This window comes from Pan paniscus, chromosome 4 (genome assembly GCF_029289425.2).
Source record: "Pan paniscus chromosome 4, NHGRI_mPanPan1-v2.0_pri, whole genome shotgun sequence".
Classification (NCBI taxonomy): Eukaryota; Metazoa; Chordata; class Mammalia; order Primates; family Hominidae; genus Pan; species Pan paniscus.
In genome coordinates this window covers 130,004,028-130,025,588 of record NC_073253.2, presented here as the reverse complement: position 1 = coordinate 130,025,588, position 21,561 = coordinate 130,004,028, and the positions used below count along the sequence as shown (strand labels likewise).

The following is a 21,561-nucleotide window of genomic DNA, read 5'->3' as shown; positions in this document are numbered from 1 at the left end:
TCCAGCCGAGTTAAAAGTTGGAATAGAAATTTATTCCAGAAAGAATTAATTTTATAGAACAGTTTTCAAATATTTGAAAAGGAAATGGCTGGGAGTTTTTCAGAATTGTAGACAAGGATCTTTAAAGTGTGCTCTGAATAACAAGCAGGATAAAAAAATAAACAACAGGCTGGGCGCGGTGGCTTATGCCTATAATCCCAGCATTTTGGGAGGCCGAGGCGGGCGGATCACCTGAGGTTGGGAGTTCGAGACCAGCCTGACCAACATAGAGAAACCCAGTCTCTACTAAAAATACAAAATTAGCCAGGTGTGGTGCTGCATGCCTGTAATCCCAGCTACTTGGGAGGCTGAGGCAGGAGAATTGCTTGAACCCAGGAGGTGGAGGTTGCAGTGAGCCGAGATCATGCCATTGCACTCCAGCCTGGGCAACAAGAGTGAAACTCTGTCTCAAAAAAATAAACAACAACAACAACAACAAACCAACAGTGATAAAACTATAGAACATTAAGGATAAAAGCCAAGACAGGTGGATCACTTGAGGCTAGGAGCTCGAGACCAGCCTCGTCAACATGGTGAAACTCTGTCTCTATTAAAAATACAAAAATTACAGGCATGCGCCACCACGCCCGGCTAATTTTGTATTTTTAGTAGAGATGGGGTTTCTCCATGTTGGTCAGGCTGGTCTTGAACTCCCAACCTCAGGTGATCCACCTGCCTCAGCCTCCCAAAGTGCTGGGATTACAGGCATGAGCCACCGCGCCTGGCCAGTTATCTTTTTATGACACAAGGGTACAGAAGACAATGGAGTAATACCTTAACATTATCAATGGAAAAATAACCTTTGATATAGAATTTCAAACCCAGCTATCCTTGAGAAGCAAGCATCAAGAATTCAGTTTATGACCTCCCAGACATCTACATAGGCTATTTAAAGCATCTTCAGCAATAATTTTTTCATTGACATAATTTGGATGCACAACATAGCACTACTTAGTAATTGGCAAGTTGTTTGTGTCACTTTTTACTTAAAGAGACAGGGTCTTGCTTTCTTGCCCTGGGTGGAATGCAGTGGCACAATCTTGGTTCATTGCAGCTTCACACTCCTAAGGTTAAGGGATCCCCCTGCCTCAGCCTCCTGAGTAGCTGGGACTACAAGCGTGAGTCACCATGCCCCGCCACTTTTGTGTGTGTGTGTGTGACTGAGTCTCACACTGTCACCCAGGCTGGAGTACAGTGGCGCGATCTCGGCTCACTGCAACCTCTGCTTCCCAGGTTCAAACGATTCTCCTGCCTCAGCCTCCCAAGTAGCTGGGATTACAGGTGCCCATCACCACGCCCAGATAATTTTTTGTATTTTTAGTAGAGATAGGGTTTCACTATGTCGGCCAGGCTGGTCTCAAAACTCCTGACCTTGTGATCCTCCCACCTCGGCCTCCCAAAGTGCTGGGATTACAGCACTTTTTTCTACTGGGATTACACTTTTTTTTTTTGAGATGGAGTCTCGCTCTGTTGCCCAGGCTGGAATACAGTGGCGCGATCTCAGCTCCCTGCAACCTCTGCCTCTCGAGTTCAAGCAAATCTCATGCCTCAGCTTCCCAAGTAGCTGGGATTACAGGCACCCGCCACCATGCCCAGCTAATTTTTGTATTTTTAGTAGAAACGGGGTTTCACCATATTGGCCAGGGTGGTCTCAAACTCCTGACCTCAGGTGATCTGCCCGCCTCGGCCTCCCAAAGTTTTGGGATTACAGGCATGAGCCACCACACCTGGCCTTTTTTTTTTTTTTTTTTTTTTTTTTTTTAGATGGAGTTTTGCTCTTGTTCCCCAAGCTGGAGTGCAATGGCACGATCTGGGATCACTGCAACCTTGGCCAGGGTTCAAGCGATTCTCCTGCCTCAGCCTCCCAAGTAGCTGGGATTACAGGCATGCGCCACCATGCCTGGCTAAGTTTTTGTACTTTTAGTAGAAATGGGGTTTCACCATATTGGCCAGGCTGGTCTCGAACTCCTGACCTCAGGTGATCCACCTGCCTTGGCCTCCCAAAGTGCTAGGATTACAGGCGTGAGCCACCACGCCCAGCCTGCCCAGCCTACTTTTAAAAACTATTTTGTAGAGACAAGTTTTCGCCATCTGGCCCAGACAGGTCTTCAACTCCAGGCCTCAAGTGATCCTTACACCTGGGCCTCCCAAACTGCTGGGATTACAGGTGTGGGCCACTGTACCAGGCTCATATCACTTTAAATAACTAGTCACTACATATAAGCTCTTTTCAATTAACTTTATTGAATAGCCAAGTTGATAAGTTAGCATAGATCAAACAATGGTTTGCATGGGTTACAAATGACTTTTTTTTTTTAACAGGAATAAAACAGTGAAAATTACAAACTGTAAAAAGGAAGACAAATCTTGTCTCCAACTTTTCAGAGAAGCAAGATTTAACACAGCACATTGAAGATCAATACATATTTGAATTTAAGAACAAGAATTTAATATTACAATATTATACACTACTTTACAAAATTAAAATTTCTATATAAGGATTACATTTGTAATAGTTAACAAAATTTTGAAATCACATTTGGTGGTCCCCTAGATAATAGCTGTTGTGCATCTTTGATTAGAAGAAATAAATCTTTATTCTAATTATTGCAAAACAGTCTATTAGACTCAATACATTAAATTAAAAACAGTGAAAATATATGCAACTAAAATAAATGGTACTGCTTGAGTGACTATTAGTATGTCAGACTTACAGAAATGTTATTTTAAAAATCCTAGAAATTAGAAAAATAGAGTACTTTTTATGGTAGAACTGCCATGCTCAGATTTAAATACCAAGATTGCCCTTGTCTGTTACATTAGTAGTTGTAGATCTGTAGAAAATTCAAGGATCTTTCATAATTTACAACTATGATTAAAAAAAATATGGCATAGTGTAAATATTAGTTGCTTTACATCAAAAAGTAATACAAGATGATATGGCAGGTAGTGCCCTATTGGGGGAAAAAAAAAGAATCAAACTAAAAAACACATTCAACATTGCAAAAAATAATTGCTTTATATCAGTATCTCCAAAGGCTCATTCATTCTCTCATTATGTGGAGAACAAATATTGTGAATCCTAACTAAAGTTATGTTTTTCATGACCTGTTATAAAATTATTCTGAATTGCACATGTTACACCATATCTAAAATAATATTTAAAAGTAAATTTGTGAAATATACTAATAAAGCATGTGGTAATAACAAGAGTCATACCCACTTAGGGATGTAGTGAGGCACAAGGAAGATTATCCCTAAAAGCACAAATGTTTCCCTCTAGAAGATTCTTTACTACTAAGAAAGGACCTACAAATAACTCCATTTAAAATCACATTAAGAGGAACATTTTAGTTATTTTAAGGAACATCAGCATATAACGACTGTTTCTTTAAAAGAGGGGATAATATAATTCGCTACAACTTGAAAATTGCTTCTTAATAGATGAAGCAGCTTTCAAGAAAACTTCCAGTTCAATGTGCCACTTACACACTGCAAACCAACCTTAACACTGCTTAAGGGAGATATTTTCATAAAACATGATTATTTTGATCCAGCTGGCAAGCAGTAGTTGTATACTGTAGAGGGACTGCTTCTTCCCTATCCCAAACAACTCAGTTAAAGTCAGCTCATATTGATATAAACCTGGAAGTTACTATTCCATTGGTGATCATATAAGACCAAGATTGTAAACATTTTCTAACCCATTAAAACAAAACAAAAAACCCAAAAATATTTTGATCAAGTATTATACATGAACATATTTAAGAAATTCTTAAGACAAAATGAATCTGTGAAAACTGAGCCAAACTCTTAAAGATACTATGTCACAGCACTTTAAATATACAAATGTATAATTTACCTATTTGTAAACAAAATTCACTCAATAGTTTTGACTATAATATTTCTCTAGCTGAATCAAGAAAGCAGTCTCTTAAGGATTTTCAGAAATCAAGTTTCTTTCATAACTTTAATATGTTGGATGTGTATAATCTTAATATCCACCAAATCAAACAGCAGCATTTATGCTTTAATAGATTTTCATATTCAAGCATAAATATTTCTTATGAATGACTTCCAATTTAACAATTAAACTCCTTAGAAAAATGTTACTGATGTATTTGGATAGCACTTTAGAAACCTTTCATTTCTTCACTCATTTCACCAAAAACCCCCACTTTTATTATATACCCAGAGCAGAAATGCACCAAATAAAATCCACTTAAAGGATCAAGATAATTAAAGTTTCTTATCTCCCTATTATCATTGCTAGTCCCAGTGTTTATGAAGACAGCTCAAATTCTTTTCACTATAGATTAAGACAGTATGTCCAACTCTTCATCAGGAAATCAGAAAACCACCTAATGATAGTTCTCACTTCAAATCAAAGTGACTTTGTTCTTCAAGTATAAAGAATACTGACAGATTTTAAAGCTTGAATGTGTTTCTTCATATTTTTCTCAAGCTATACTAGAATTAGTTTACTCTAGTTTTAGTCAACATGATCCTTTCCCTTCCTTAACAAAGAAAAAAAAAAAAAGACACGTGTGGGGAATGAATTCTAGTTTTCCTACATTATATTTACTTTCCATTGTTTTTATTTTAAAAACATCACTACCAATCAATTTGTAACTTCCCTGCAACACTTAGGTTTGTGAGGTTTTAAATGTAGCAGCCAAAGATTCAGAAAAATTAAAAATGAGAAATATACATGTAGAACACAGAAATCTTTATTTTACAAAATGTACTTTGCCTCTGCAATATTCTTATTTTAATCCATAACAACTCAAACATAATTGGCAAGAAAAAAGTATCCAATCATATGTAGCTATATTCTGATTTGAAAAATACAGTATTTCAGAGTTGCATGTTTGATTCTCTGCTGTGGTCTTTTATTTGCTATAGGTTGTTGAAATCACAGTGAGAACATCTCAATCATCACATTAGTCCACAAACATAATAGAAAAAGAAGGTATTACACATTTCCAGGTATTCTGCACTATCGTGACATTCCTTAGAAATAAGTCAAATTTCTTCATTCATTCATTTATTCACTTGTTGCTGTATATGCAACAGGAATTCATAATATGATAATGCAGATTCTGTTCTGTCTTCTATCATGTTTTGAAGGAAGTTTGCTTTCATTGGACTCTCATCCCTTAGGAATAAAAGGCAAAAAAATTTAGATAAAATGTAGCAGTAAAATAGACTTGTCAGAAGGCTTTTGATTTCCTCATAACCATAATAACATTTACTATATAAACAGTTACTTCTAGAGGCTTTCTCTGAGAATACTTGGTTGATTATGTAAATTTCAAGTTGTTTAAGGGAAAAGCTTATGGTGGAATTAAGAGAAATAGTTGATCCAGAAATTCCATTTCTGAATATATATCCAAAGGAATTGAAATCAGTATATCAAAGAGATGTCTGCACTTCCATGATCACTGCAGCATTAATCACAATAGCCACGATATGGAAATAACTGAATGGATTTTTCAAATGTGGTATATATATACAATGGAATTCTACTGAGCCTTTTTTTTTTTTTTGAGATGGAGTTTTACTCTTGTTGCCCAGGCTGGAGTGCAATGGCACGATCCTGGCTCACCACAACCTCCACCTCCTGGGTTCAAGCTATTCTCCTGCCTCAGCCTCCCGAGTAGCTGGGATTACAGGCATGTGCCACCATGCCAGGCTAATTTTGTATTTTTAGTAGAGACGGGGTTTCTCCATGTTGGTCAGGCTGGTCTCGAACTCCCAACCTCAGGTGATCTGCCCGCCTCGACCTCTCAAAGTGCTGGGATTACAGGCATGAGCCACCGCGCCCGGCGACTTCAGCCTTTAAAAAACAGGAAATTCTGTCATTTGTGACATTATGCTGAGTGAAATAAACCAGGCACAGAGAGACAAACACCACACGATCTTACTTATGTGTGGAACCTAAAAAAGTTGAACTCATATAAGTAGAAAGTAGAATTATGGTTATTAGAGGCTAGGAGGCAGGAAGTGGCTATGGAGAAGGAAAGAAGAAATGTTAGTCAAAGGGTACAAAATTTCAATTAGGATGAATAGATTCTGGTGATCTATTACACAGTATGATGACTAGGGTTAATAATGATGTATTGTATATTTTAAAATAGGCAAAATAATGGATTTTAAATGTTCTCACCACAAGGAAACAATAATTGGCTGAGAAGATGAATATGTTAATTAGCCGAATTTGATCATTCCACAATGTATACATGTATCAATAAATCAGTGTACCCCATAAATATATACACTTATTATTAGTCAATTAAAAATGAAAAAAGTTCTGTATTTCCAATAATTGGATATAAGGCATGATTTACTGCTATTTATTGAGAAGAACTCTTTTTCTTTCTTCTTTTTTTTTTGCTATACTCTTGTCAGGTCCTGGCAAGGCCAAACAAATTGTTTTACTACTAGCAAATGGAAAATTCAACTTACCTTATTACATAAAGTATTGGGAAAAATGGTCTCTGCTCTCTAAGCCAAGAGATGAAAGCTATTATTCTGGCAGATTCTGGTGTATCAAGTTCTGGAAGGTCTGTCTGTTAACCAAAACCAACAATATCCAATTACTTTAATTACATATCTAATGTATGGTCTATGGTACTTTTCAAATTTTTATTTTTTTAATTACATTTTTTTTCTTTTTTGAGACAAGGCCTCTGTTGACAGGCTGGAGTGCAGTGGCATAATCATGGCTCACTGCAGTCTCAACCTCCAGGCTCCGGTGATCCTCCCACCATAGCCTTCTGAATAGTTGGGACTACAGGTGCGTGCCACCATGCCTGGCTAATTTTTATATTTCTTGTAGAGATGGGTTTTGCCATGTTGCCCAGGCTGATTTCGAACTCCTAGGCTCAGGCGATACACCTGCCTCGGCCTCCCGAAGTGCTGGGATTACAGGAGTGAGCCACAGTGCCCGGTCTACTTCTCAAATTTAACTTATTTTTTGAGACAAGGTCTTGCTGTGTTGCCCAGGCTGAAGTGTACTGGTGTGATCATGGCTCACTGTAACCTCCACTGCCTCCTGAGGCTCAAGTGATTCTCTCACCTCAGCCCCACCAAGTAGCTGGAATAAGAGGCGTGTGCCACCTGCCAGGTAATTTTTGTATTTTTAGTAGAGACGAGTATCTCACCATGTTGCTCAGGCTGGTCTTGAACTCCTGGGCTTAAGCAATCTGCCCACCTCGGCCTCCCAAAGTGCTGGGATAACAGGTGTGAGCCACCGTGCCTGGTCTTGAATTTTAACATGTATATGAATCACCTGATCATCTTCTTGAACTACAGATAATGATTTAGGAGGTCTGGGGCAGGGTTGTGGTCCTGAGATTTTGCTTTCCTAAAGAATTCCTGCAGTGATGCCAGTGCAACTTGACTTGGGAACACAATTTTCTACGAATATTCTAGAACAGGAGTAGGCAAACTTCTTAAAGGCCCATATAGTAAATACTTTAGGCTTGCAGATCATTTGGTCTCTGCTGCAACTACTTAACTTTGCCATTGTTTTTTATTTTTTGAGACAGAGTTTCGCTCTTGTTGCCCAGGCTGGAGTGCAATGGCATGATATTGGCTCACTGCAACCTCTGCCTCCCAGATTCAAGCGATTCGCCTGCCAGAGATTCTCCTGCCTCAGCCTCCAGAGTAGCTGGGAGAGCAGTTGGGATTACAGGTGTGCGCCACCACACCCAGCTAATTTTGTATTTTTAGTAGAGATGGGGGTTTCTCCATGTTGGCCAGGCTGGTCTCGAACTCCTGACCTCAGGTCATTCGCCCACCTCGCCTTGAGACGGGGGTTTCTCCATGTTGGCCAGGCTGGTTTTGAACTCCCGACCTCAGGTGATTCGCCAGCCTCAGCCTCCCAAAGCACTGAGATTACAGGTGTGAGCCACCACGCCCGGGCAACCTTGCCATTGTTACACCAAAGTAGCCATAAACAATACATAAGTGAACAGGCATGGATGTTCCAATAAAACCTTATTTACAAAAACAAGTAGCAGGTACCCCTTGGGCATAGTTTCTAAGCCCTCATCTAAAAAAACCTCTTAGTTCTTCCCTTCATTTTAGCATGACGTCAAGAATTAATTGATTCGTTCAGTTATTATTAAAAATATAACAATTTCTTACTCATTACTTAAAACGCTTAGTCATCCAGCCCAGTAGTTCTGTTTAAGGCCTGAAAGCCAGTGCTTATCCTAGCTATAATCCTGACACAGCAGTCTTTTATTTATTTATTTTTTGAGACAGGTTCTTGCTCTGTTGCCCAGGCGGGAGTGCAGCAGCACAATCACTGCTCACTTCAGCCTTAACCTCCCAGGTCCTAGCACTCCTCCCATTTCAGCCTCGTAAGTAGCTAAGACCACAGTTGTGTGCCACCATGCCCAGCTATTTTAAAAATGTTCTGTAGTTATGGGGTCTCACTATGTTGCTTAGGGTGGTCTCAAACTCCAGGGCTCAAGTGATCCTCCCACCTCAGCCTCCCAAGGTGCTGGGACTACCAGTGTGAGCCACCATGCCTGGCATATCTATCTTTTTTTTTTTTTTTTTTGAGATGGAGTCTCACTCTGTTGCCAGGCTGGAGTGCAGTGGTACAATCTTGGCTCACTGCAATGTCCACCTCCTGGGTTCAAGCGATTCTCCTGCCTCAATCTCCTGAGTAGCTGGGACTACAGGTGTGCGCCACCACGCCCAACTAATTTTTGTATTTTTAGTAGAGAAGGGGTTTCACCATGTTGGCCAGGATGGTCTCGATCTCTTGACCTCGTGATCAGCCCGCCTTGGCCTCCCAAAGTGCTGGGATTACAGTGTGAGCCGCTGCGGCTGGCATATCTGCCTTTTAAATATATAAATTCCCTAATGATTCTATGAGTGGAGTCATAGAATCCATCAACATGAAAACCCATCAATAAAAATTTTTGGTATGATTTTGTTATTATTTTCTGATATCAAAATAGGGGATATTCATGTTTTTGCCAACTTTGAAATGCCCTTTATAATCACTATAATAAAAGAGTCTTACCATAGGCTGTGGAATTGATGCATAGTTTTGAACTCCTAGAACTTGGCTGAGAAAATTCTGTGTACAATTTTTTCCAACCCAAAGCATCAGTACCTAGGGACAGGAATAAAATTATTTTGAGATGCAGCATACATAAAGGTGAGTCTGTTGAGTGAGTACATTTTATTTTTATTTTATATATATATTTGTGAGATAGGGTCTCACTCTGTCACCCAGGCTGGAGTGCAGTGGTGTAATCTCGGCTCACTGCAACCTCCGCCTCCTGGGTTCAAGCGATTTCCCACCTCAGCCTCCAGAGTAGCTGGGACTACAGGCGTGTGCCACCATGCCCAGCTAATTTTTGTATTTTTAGTAGAGATGGGGTTTCACCATATTGGCCAGGCTAGTCTTGAACTCCTGACCTCAAGAGATCTGCCTGCCTCAGCCTCCCAAAGTGCTGGGATTACAGGTGTGAGCCACCACACCCAGCTTGAGTATATTTTAAAAGGTCAAAAAGGTAAGTATATTTAGTGAGATTGTACAGCCTTTAACTGAATTAATAATAATTAGTATTTACCTGATGAGACATTTTATGCTTGGCATGAAACAAGGAGGATATGGAGGGGAAAGGTGGCAGACAAATGTACTGCCATGAATCCACTGAACAATGTGGATACATGCTGAGAAACGTGTTGTTAAGTGATTTCTCTGTGTGAACATCATAGAGTGGATTTACACAAGCCTTAATGGTATAGCCTACTGTACCTAGGCTACAAACGTCTATAGCATGTTACTGTACTGAATACTGTAGGCAACTGTAACACAATGCTAAGTATTTGTGTATCTAAACATAGGAAAGGTATAGTAAAAATATGGCAGAAGGGATAAACAGTACACCTGTATAGGGCACTTAACCACAAATGGAGTGCACAAGACTGAAAGTTGCTCTGGGTGAGTCAGTGAGTGATGAGTGAATGTAAAGGCCTAGGACATTACTGGACACTGCTATAAACTTTACAAACACTGTACATTTAGGCTACACTAGATATATATAAAAAATTTCTTTCTTCAATAATTAATCTTAGTTTACTATAACTTTATAAACTTCTTTTAATTTTTTTTTTTTGAGACGTAGTTTTGCTCTTGTTGCCCAGGCTGGAGTGCAATGGCACGATCTTGGCTCACCACAACCTCCACCTCCCAGGTTCAAGTGATTCTCCTGCCTCAGCCTCCCAAGTAGCTGGGATTACAGGCATGTGCCACCACGCCTGGCTAATTTTGTATTTTTAGTAGAGACGTGGTTTCTCCACGTTGGTCAGGCTGGTCTTGAACTCCCGACCTAAGGTGATCCGCCCGCCTTGGCATCTCTAAGTGCTGGGATTACAGGTGTGGGCTACTGCGCCCAGTCTCTTAATTTTGTTTTTGAGACAGGGCCTTGTTCTGCTGCCCAGGCTGGAGTGCAGTGGTATGATCTCAGCTCACTGCAGCCTCAACCTCCTGGGTTCAGGTGATCTTCCCACATCAGCCTCCCAAGTAGCTGGTATTACAGGTGCACGTGACCACGCCTGGATTTGGTATTTTGAGTAGAGACAGGGTTTTGCTATATTGCCCAGGCTGTTCTCGAATTCCTGGGCTAAAGGAATCTGCCATCCTCGGCCTCCCAAAAGGTTGGGATTACAGATGTGAGTTACTGGGCCCAGCCAACTTCTTCTTCTTTTTTTTTTTTTTTTTGAGACTAGGTCTCAGTTTGTTGCCCAGGCTGGAGTGCAGTGGTGTGATCTCAGCTTACTGAAGCCTCAGCCTCCCCAGCTCAGATAATTCTCACACCTCAGCCTTCTGAGTTGCTGGGACTACAGCCTGGAGCCACTATGTCTGGCTAATATTTGCATTTTGAGTAGAGACAGGGTTTCACCATGTTGCCCCGGCTGGTCTCGAATTCCTGACCTCAAGCAATCCGCCTGCCTTGGCATCCTAAAGCGCTGCAATTACAGGCATAAGCCACCATGCCCGGCCAAATTATTTTAATTTTTTGACTCTTTTGTAATAACACTTAGCTTAAAACACACATTGTACAGTTGTACAAAAATATTCTTTATATCATTATTCTATAAGCATTTTTCTATTTAAAAATTTTTTTTTTTTTTTGAGACAGTCTTGCTCTGTTGCCCAGGCTAGAGTGCAGTGGTGCAATATTTTTTTTTTTTTTTTTTTTTTTTTTTTTTGAGACGGAGTCTTGCTCTGTCTCCCAGGTTGGAGTGCAGTGGCGCGATCTCGGCTCACTGCAAGCTCCGCCTCCCGGGTTCACGCCATTCTCCTGCCTCAGCCTCCCAAGTAGCTGGGACTACAGGCGCCCGCCAACACGCCCGGCTAATTTTTTGTATTTTTAGTAGAAACGGGGTTTCACCGTGTTAGCCAAGATGGTCTCGATCTCCTGACCTCGTGATCCGCCCGTCTCGGCCTCCCAAAGTGCTAGGATTACAGGCGTGAGCCACCGCGCCCGGCCAAGTGGTGCAATCTTGGCTCACTGCAACCTCTGCCTCCTGGGTTCAAGCGATTCTCCTGCCTCGGCTTCCCAAGTAGTTAGGATTACAGGCATGCCCCACCACGCTCGGTTAATTTCTTTGTATTTTTAGTAGAGATTTTCACCATGTTGGTCAGGCTGGTCTTGAACTCCTGACCTCAAATGATCTACCTGCCTCGGCCTCCCAAAGTGCTGGGATTATAGGCATGAGCCACCGTGCCCGGCCCTATTTTTAAAATTTTTTATCTTTTACTTTTTAAATTGTTTTGTTAAATACTGAAACACAAACACACATTAGCCCAGGCCTATACAGCGTCAAGATCATCAATCTCACTGTCTTCCACCTCCACATCTTGTCTCATTAGAAGGTCTCCAGGGGCAGTAACATGCATAGAGATGTCATCTCCTATGATAATAAGATCTTCTTTTAGAATACCTCCTCAAGGACCCGCCTAAGGTTAACTTTTTAAAAAATTAAGTAGGAGTACATTCCAAAGCAATAATAAAAAAAAATAGCATAGTAAATACTAAATGATACGAATTCTTCAGCTCCATTATAAATCTTATGGGATCACCATCATATAAGCCATGACTTACACATCATTAATCAGTGTACGACTGTATATAGGTTAAAATATGAAATCTGTTCAGGAAGAGAGATATTAAAGGGAATGAAACCAAATGCTAAATTAAAACAGTATAGTAGTTTGCAGTGAGGGTCAGGATAAGTCAAATTACTTACAGAGCCTGCATCCATGAGGAAAGCTCCATCTCTGCTCAGCTTCTCCACTGAAAGCTGAAGAATGGGGGGCTGAGGTATGGTTCTATCACTGATGTTGAGTGCTCCCTGAGGAATTAAGTAAAAGAGTAAAGGTTTTAAATATAGGAAATATGGAGTCACAGTTAAACAACAACAAAAAATTAAATGAATGTTACCTCTACAAGTCTGGGCCTTGCTTAGGTAAATCACAATTATTCTTATTTATTTATTTATTTATTTGAGACGGAGTTTCACTCTTGTTGCCCAAGCTGAAATGTAATGGCACAATCTCAGCTCACCACAACCTCTACCTCCTGGGTTCAAGCGATTCTCCTGCCTCAGCCTCCCGAGTAGCTGGGATTACAGGCATGCACCACAACACCCAGCTAATTTTGTATTTTTAGTAGAGATGGAGTTTCTCCATGTTGGTCAGGCTGGTCACGAACTCCCAACCTCAGTTGATCCACCCGCCTCGGCCTCCCAAAGTGCTGTTACAGGCGTGAGCTACCGCACCCGGCCAATTATTCATATTTACATATAAAGAAGATGACGAAATAGTTATCACTTATCTAACTAAGCTACTGTGACTCCCAATAAAGCCAAATTAACTTCTGATCTTGTTTCCTTTTTCTTTTTCTTTTTTTTTTTTGAGACAGAGTTTCACTCTTGTTGCCAAGGCTGGAGTGCAATGGCACCATCTTGGCTCACCGCAACCTCTGCCTCCCAGGTTCAAGTGATTCTCCTGCCTCAGCCTCCCGAGTAGCTGGGATTACAGGCATGTGCCACCATGCCCGGCTAATTTTTTGTATTTTTAGTAGAGAAGGGGTTTCACCATGTTGGCCAGGCTGGTCTCAAACTCCTGACTTCAGGTGATCCACCTCCCTCGGCCTCCCAAAGTGCTGGGATTACAGGTGTGATTTACCGTGCCTGGCCATTAACTTCTGATCTTAACCTTTGCTTCAAAAAAGAATGCAATAGGCCACCACAGTGGCTCACGCCTGTAATTCCAGCACTTTGGGAGGCTGAGGCGGGTGGATCACTTGAGGTTAGGAATTTGAAACCAGCCTTAAGAACATGGTGAAACACCGTCTTTACTAAAAATACAAAATTAGCAAGATGTGGTGGTGCATGCCTGTAATCCCAGCTACTCGGGAGGCTGAGGCAGGAGAATTCTTTGAACCTGGGAGGCGGAGGCTGCGGTGAGCCGAGATCACTCCATTGCACTCCAGCCTGGGCAAGAAGTGCAAAACTCTGTCTCAAAAAAAAAAAAAAAAAGTAAAAAAGTTACCTCAAATTTCATAGGCAATTTTCTTTTACATATGTAAAGTATCTTAAATTCTTTTTTTGTTTTTTGAGATGGAATCTTGCTCTATTGTCACTCAGGCTGGAGTGCAATGGCATGATCTCAGCTCACTGCGACCTTTGCCTCCTGGGTTCAAGTGATTCTCCTGCCTCAGCCTCCCGAGTACCCAGGATTACAGGCGTGCATCACCACGCCCAGCTAATTTTTGTATTTTTAGTAGAGATGGGGTTTCGCCATGTTGGCCAGGCTGGTCTCGAACTCCTGACCTCAGGTGATCCACTTGCCTTGGCCTCCACAGTGCTGGATTACAGGCATGAGCCACTGCGCCTGGCCCACATATTAAATTCTTTAAATTTTCAAAGGTTTTTTTTTTTTTTTTTTAGACAAAGTCTCGCTTTGTCACCCAGGCTGGAGTGTAGTGGCATAATCTTGGCTCACTGCAACCTCCGCCTCCCGGGTTCAAGCAATTCTCTGCCTCAGCCTCCCGAGTAGCTGGGATTACAGGCACCCGCCACCAGAGCTGGCTAATTTTTTTGTTTTTCGTATTTTTATTAGAGGCAGGGTATCACCATCTTGGCCAGGCTAGTCTTGAACTCTGGACCTCCTGATCCACCCGCCTCAGCCTCCCAAAGTGCTGGGATTACAGGTGTGAGCCACCATACCTGGCCTGAAAAGTTTTTAACCAAAACATCACTTCCAAAATATATATCTTAACTTGATCACAATTTTAGAAAGATTATGATTTGACATTTTCATTCTTGTGACTTTAATTCTGGTAAATTTCTACCAAAGGAAAACAATGTTACAACTTAGAGAAGTATTTTTTCTTTAATTCAAGGACACTGTTACATTGAACTGGTTGTTCAGATGTAATTTCACTCTCAGATCTAGACGTGCACTTGTTCCATTCTGGAATGATTTCTGTAACAAAAAACCCCCATTCCCCAGAAAAAATATATTTTAAAAATACACCCAGAACTTTTTTTTTTTTTTTAATACTTTAAGTTCTGGGACACATGTGCAGAACGTGCAGGTTTGATATATAGGCATACATGTGCCATGGTGTTTTGCTGCACCCATCAACCTGTCATCTGGGTTTTAAGCCCCACATGCATTAGGTATTTGTGCTAATGATCTCCGTCTCCTTGTCCCCACCCCCTGACAGGCCCCAGTGTGTGATATTTCCCTCCCTGTGCCCATGTGTTCTCATTGTTCAACTCCCACTTATGAGTGAGAACATGCAGTGTTCGGTTTTCTGTTCCTAAAAATGCTTCACGAATTTGTGTGTCATCCTTGTACAAGGGGCATGCTAATCTTCTCTGTATCATTCCAATTTTAGTATATTTGCTGCTGAAGTGAGCAAAAATGCACCCAGAACTTTTAAAATGTCAGTTGTTAAAAGATCGATTTGTTTGAATAAATTAGTAAGTTGCTCTGGTCAATTTGACAATCTTTCCATTTCTTAGATCTGCTCTACAGATGGTATTTTAGGAAACTTAAAGGCACTATTTTTAAGAGCTTCCCTATACTAAAATTTATTTACTCAGACTTAGCCAAAATAAATAAATAAATAAAATAAAAGCTAAAGCCTTAAATAATAAACAAACCCTTCCTCATTTCTGTACTGGACTATGATTAGGCTTACTAATCTTCAAGTAAAAGCCACAAAAAAGCAATCCATCTTACCTCATCTGAGAGATTGTCAACTCTATACAAACTGGGATGAGTTGTGAGCATAAGGTAAACCAAGGGCTGGTTTTTCACTTGACACATAGCAAAAATGCGTTCATCTAGACGTGCATTTGTCCCAGTCTGGAATGATTTCTGTAACAGAAAACCCCCATTCCCCACAAAAGAATATATTTTAAAAATACATCCAGAACTTTAAAAATGCCAGTTGTTAAAAGAATATTTTCAGAGAGAATTCACAAATTTACTGTTAATTTTTTTAAAGTATCTTTTTTAAGAAGTCACACACATCTATTAAACTGTAGCTATAGCCCCACCTAAAAGTCTTTTGAAATTAACTAACAGACCATGGCAAAGTTATCTGATCTCCATGGTGTCTGTTTCCCAGTTGATAAAATAGATCTAAACACTCTATCTACCATATAATGATAGTGATAATGATGTAACAATCCAAGCAACACCATAGGAAGGATGAAATTATATTGCAGATGACAAAGTAAAGGCATTCATGAAGGACCAAAAAGATATCCATTACGTCAGTGGTCCTTCTTCGTACCAGGGACTGGTTTCGCAGAAGATAATTTTTCCACAGACTGGTGGGGACACGGTGGAGGATGATTTTGGGATGAAACTGTTCCACCTCATATCATCAGACATTAGATTCTCATAAGGAGTATGCAACCTAGATCTCTCGCATGCGCAGTTCACAATATGGTTGGCGCTCCTATGAGAATCTGATGCTGCCACTTATCTGACAGGAGGCAGAGCTCAGGCAGTAATGCTCCCTCGCCCACTGGTCACCTCCTGCTATGTGGCTCAGTTCCTAACAGGCCACCCACTGGTACCGGTATGTGGCTGGGGGGTAGTGCACTTAGAATACTGCACTAAGTGGCCCATGAGTGCTGGGTGATGACTAATGGCAGCTGTCATTGATTCTCCCACCATACAAACAATGTAACAAAGAATACTAATAAACAAGAAAAAATAATACTACTACAAATGAGGAAAGCTTCTTAGTAAAATGAGTTAATAAGTAACTATGATATTTAACTGTTATTATTTTCTTTACACAGATAAAAATGGAGAAGAAAAAAGTTATGGGTAAGGTTTTTTGTTTTTTGTTTTTTTTTTTTTGTGATGGAGCCTCCCTCTGTCGCCAAGGCTGGAGTGTAGTGGTTCGATCTCTGCTCACTGCAACCTCTGCCTCCCAGGTTCAAGCGATTCTCCTGCCTCAGCCTCCTCAGTAGGTGGGATTACAGGTGCGCGCCACCACACCCGGCTAATTTTTTTTTTTTTTTTTTTTTGTATTTTTAGTAGAGACCGGGTTTCAGCATGTTGGTCAGGCTGGTCTTGAACTCCTGACCTCATGATCCGCCCGCCTCGGCCTCCCAAAGTGCTGGGATTACAGGCATGAGCCACCATGGCCGGCCAACACAAGCTTTTAAATAAAATTTTATAAGGGAAGTTTATCCTGAGGCAATAAGTTTGGACATTCAATTTTGGACACTGGATAAATAAGCCTACTCCACCAGACCAGAGTTTTCCTTCTTTTCTGGGAGGAAGGCAAAGAGCAGGCAGGGGAGACATATAAATAATAAGTAGCAAATGAAAAACCCTACAAACAAAACGAAACAAAGAAAAACCCTACAAACATTTAAACTCAAAGACAAGGATATGGAAGTCCAATCCAGATCATGGAAACAGGTATGCAAGTATACAGGTATAAGAAAGTGTATCTAAAGAAGATTAAGGACCAGGCATGGTGGCTCACGGCTATAATCCCTGCACTTTAGGAGGATGAGGTGGGAGGATCACCTGAGGTTGGGCGTTAGAAACCAGCCTAACCAATATGGTGAAACCCTGTCTCTACTAAAAATACAAAAATTAGCTGGGGTGTGGTGGTGCATGCCTATAATCGCAGCTACTCAGGAGGCTGAGGCGAGAGAATTGCCTGAACGCAGGAGGAGGAGGTTGAACCCAGGAGGCGGAGGTTGTGGTGAGCCGAGATCGTGCCACTGCGCTCCAGCCTGGGCAACAGAGGGAGACCCTGTCTCAGACAAAAAAAAAAAAAAAAGAAGAAGATTAAGAAGTGTAATGTGGTAGCTCATGCCTGTAATCCTAGCACTTTGGGAGGCCAAGGAGGGTGAATCACCCGAGATCAGGAGTTTGAGACGAGCCTGACCAACATGGTGAAACCTTGTCTCTACTAAAAATACAAAATTAGTCAGACATAGTGGCACACACTTGTAATCCCAGCTACTCAGGAGGCTGAGGCAGGAGAATCGCTTGAACCCGGTAGGCGGAGGTTGCAGTGAGCCAAGATCGTGCTACTGCACTCCAGCCTGGGTGACAGAGCAAGACTCTGTCTCAAAAAAGAAAAGAGAAGTGTAATGTTGCTGAAATTCTGTAGGGACAGGAAAGAGCCAATAAAATAAAATAAAATAACATGTATGGTCTCTTCTTTTTTAAAAAAAGTTAAATTTTTTGTTGGTGAAAAATTCTAATTATATATATTTATGAGGTATAAAGGGATGCTATGATATAGTATACAATGTGGAATGATTTAATGAAGCTAGGTAACATATCCATAACCTCAAATAGTTATCACTTATTCCTCCTAACTAAAACACTGTACCTTTTGTTCAATATCTCCCCATTCCTGCCCCACCACCCAGCCTCTAGTAACCACCATTCTGCTTTCTGCTTCCGTGTGTTTGATTTTTTAGCTTTCACATATAAGTGAGAACACACAGTGCATGTGTGCCTTCTTGCATCAGCAATATAATATACAATTCTTGTTCTGGAAAACTGATTATCAGTTGAATTTTTTATAATGTCACTGAATACTTTGCTTAGAGAAGCATCTTATGAACAAGGAACTTGCTCTGAATCAGTTTTCTGTAAGTTTCTTTGGTTATTAAACTTTTCAAAGTTCAAATAAGAGGTAAGGTCCCTGTTGTCAAAAATTTAACCAGCATAAAGTTACATATACAATGTTTAGGGATTCATAGGATAAAAATTTTGTCTTTTGATGTTTCCATCGTGTTCATTTCTTTCTTTTTGTTTATTTTGAGACAGAGTCTGGCTCTGTCACCCAAGCTGGAGTACAGTGGCACGATATGGGCTCACTACAACCTCCGCCTCCTGGACTCAACCATCCTCCCACCTCAGCATCCCAAGTAGCTGGGACTACAGGTGTGCACCACCACACCTGGCTAGTTTTTTTGTATTTTTTGCAGAGACCAGGTTTCACCATATTGCCCAGGCTGGTCTCAAATGCCTGGACTCAAGCAATCCACCCATGTCAGCCACACAAAGTGCTGGGATTGCAGGTGTAGGCCACAGTGCCTGGCCATCATTGTGTTAGTTTCTATATCTGTTTTTCTTACCTGTTTAAGGAGAGCCAACACAAAAAGTGGGAAAAGTCGCAAAGAAAAAGGAACCATGAGTCCAGGCTGCTGGTTACTTAAGACTGAAGAACGGTAAGCTGAAAGGGAGTCAATGACTGCATTCACTAGAGCATCCCGAGCGTCACTCAGACTGGCAGTCATAGATCTGTCAACAGCTAAGCAAGGTGAGGGTAAGGACAAAAAAGAAATATGATAGAAGTTTAGCTAGTCCACTGTTAAGGATAGAAGAGATAATTTTTAAAAACATATCAAGTATCTCTCCAATTTACTACATACACAAATGAGACAAAACACAGCAGCTAAAAGCATGGTCTGGAGAACTGAGCCAACCTCTGTTGAAATGCTGCTCTGCTATTTCCTAGCTGTATAATGATTTGGCAAGTAACTTAACCTTCCTGAGCCTCAGTTATGCTACTGATTGTAATCCAACACTTTATATACCATTGAGAAAGAAAAACATTGCAATTAAACACACAATGCTTTCCTGTGTTTCCTGAAATGCACAATGTTTCGAAACAGAGTTCTTTTGAAATTTTAATTTTAATTAATTAAAACAATTTTTTTGTACCAAGTCTCCCTATGTTGCCCAGGCTGATCTCAAACTCCTGGCCTCAAGCAGTCCTCCTGCCTCAGCCTCCCAAAGTGTTGGGATTATAGGCACAAACCACCATGCCCAGCCCAGAGTTTTTATTTTACATTTACAGAAAGAGCTCTTAGAGTTATTTATTAATTTATTTAGAGACAGAGTTTCGCTCTGTCACCCAGGCTGGAGTGCGGTGGTGTGGTCTTGGCTCACTGCATCCTCCGCCTCCCAGGTTCAAGCAATTATCCTGCCTCAGCCTCCTGAGTAGCTGGGACTATAGCTGGGACTACAGACATGTGCCACCACACCCGACTAATTTTTTTTTTTTTTGTATTTTTAGTAGAAATAGGGTTTCACCATGTTGGCCTCTTATTTAGACAGATTTTCATCATTTGCCATGACACTCTGTTTATACGCATTTCTGCATAAAAACATTTTTTCAATACTTAAAAAAAAGCATAATTGAAGACTTCTCAAATAACTAAACTCCGTCCATGTGGTACTAAAAATACATTCAATATGGTAGCAGAACCAATACTTACAAAGTTGTGACAGTTTATCAAAAATCCACAAAACCCATCTAATAGTTACTGCTGTCAATAATAATAATAATCATAGTTACAAAAAAAAGTAACTTAAACAAAAAAATAGGCCAGGCGCGGTGGCTCACGCCTGTAATCCCAGCACTTTGGCAGGCCGAGGCGGGTGGATCACGAGGTCAGGAGATCGAGACCACCCTGGCTAACATGGTGAAACCCCGTCTCTACTAAAAATACAAAAAATTAGCCGGGTGTGATGGCGGGCGCCTGTAGTCCCAGCTACTGGGGAGGCTGAGGCAGGCGAATGGCGTGAACCCTGGAGGTGGAGGTTGCAGTGAGCCGAGATCACGCCAATGCACTCCACCCTGGGCGACAGAGTGAGACTCCATCTCAAAATAAAAAATAAAAATAAAAAAAATAAAGGCAGTGATCTTCAAATTTCATAGGTCACAATCTTGAACATCTAACAACATAAAAGACTAAAGTGTGGGTAAATCCTTTACCAGGCTCCATGTAAAACATTTTTCCCAATAGGAAATTCAAGAAAGTGGGTAACTATTCCTGATACAGACAGAATTAAGTTTGAAGCAAATGGACCTACTGAGGCCAGGTGTGGTGACTCACAGCTGTAATCTCAACAGTTTGGTAGGCCAAAGCAGGAGGATTGCTTGAGCCCAGGATTCAAGATCAGCCTGGGCAACATGGTGAGACTCTGTCTCTAAAAAAATTTTTTTTAAAGTTAGCTGGTTGAGGGCCGGGCGTGGTGGCTCACGCCTGTAATCCCAGCACTTTGGGAGACCGAGGTGGGTGGATCACGAGGTCAAGAGATTGAGACCATCCTGGCCAACATGGTGAAACCCCGTCTCTACTAAAAATACAAAAATTAGCTGGGTGTGGTGTCGTGCGCCTGTAGTCCCAGCTACTTGGGAGGCTGAGGCAGGAGAATCGCTTGAACTTTGGGGTCAGAGGGTGCAGTGAGCTGAGACTGTGCCACTGCACTCCATCCTGGGAGGGTGAATGAGACTCCATCTCTAAATAACTAAATAAATGAATGAGTGAATGAATGAATGTTAGTTAGCTGGGTGTGGTGGTGTGGGCCTGTAATCCCAGCTATTCAGGAGGCTGAGGTGGGAGGATCCCTTGAGCCCAGGAGGTAAAGGCTGCAGTGAGCTAGAACCACACCATTGCACTCCACCCTGGGTGACAGAGCAAGACTCTGTTTTCAAAAACAAAAGAAAGGAAATGAACCGACTGAAGTCCTCCCTCAAGTAGAAAGACCACAAGAATCAAAATGATGTTATTAAGCTGTATGTATTTGAAAAGGGACCAAAAAAATCAAGAGGACAATTGTATCTGAGATGGAAATAAATACGTGAAGATATCAGTAAGTTTCCTATTGGCTCACATGATTTGGCTGCAAACAAATGTATGGTGGTAAACTGGTTTTCAATCCCAAATTCCATGCCTCTAAGTCTAATGATCTTTATGGTACACTGCTTCTCATAAAAAGAGTATTAAACAGCACTAATATTAACCATTACATAAGATATAGTTGGCCAGGCACGGTGGCTCACGCCTGTAATCCCAACACTTTGGGAGGCCAAAGCGGGTGGATTACATGAGGTCGGGAGTTCAAGACCAGCCCGACCAACATGAAGAAACCCTGTCTCTACTAAAAATACAAAAATTAGC

The 21,561-nt window shown here is 41.1% G+C and overlaps 1 protein-coding gene and 1 pseudogene across 1 annotated transcript in view; both read right to left on the bottom strand.

Annotated features, from left to right (window-relative positions):
- Positions 1–2,264: 2,264 nt before the first annotated feature.
- The window catches only part of SEC24A (SEC24 homolog A, COPII coat complex component), a 77,852-nt gene continuing 58,555 nt past the window's right edge, over positions 2,265–21,561 (bottom strand). The window contains exons 18-23 of the mRNA XM_003829270.7: positions 18,727–18,902; positions 15,335–15,472; positions 12,328–12,432; positions 9,086–9,178; positions 6,508–6,611; positions 2,265–5,197 (exon numbers count right to left, since the gene is read on the bottom strand). Coding sequence (XP_003829318.3) covers positions 5,083–5,197; positions 6,508–6,611; positions 9,086–9,178; positions 12,328–12,432; positions 15,335–15,472; positions 18,727–18,902 — 731 coding nt within the window. The 3' untranslated portion in view covers positions 2,265–5,082. The remainder of the gene's footprint in view (positions 5,198–6,507; positions 6,612–9,085; positions 9,179–12,327; positions 12,433–15,334; positions 15,473–18,726; positions 18,903–21,561) is intronic.
- LOC112439882 (U6 spliceosomal RNA) lies at positions 14,912–15,011 on the bottom strand (annotated as a pseudogene).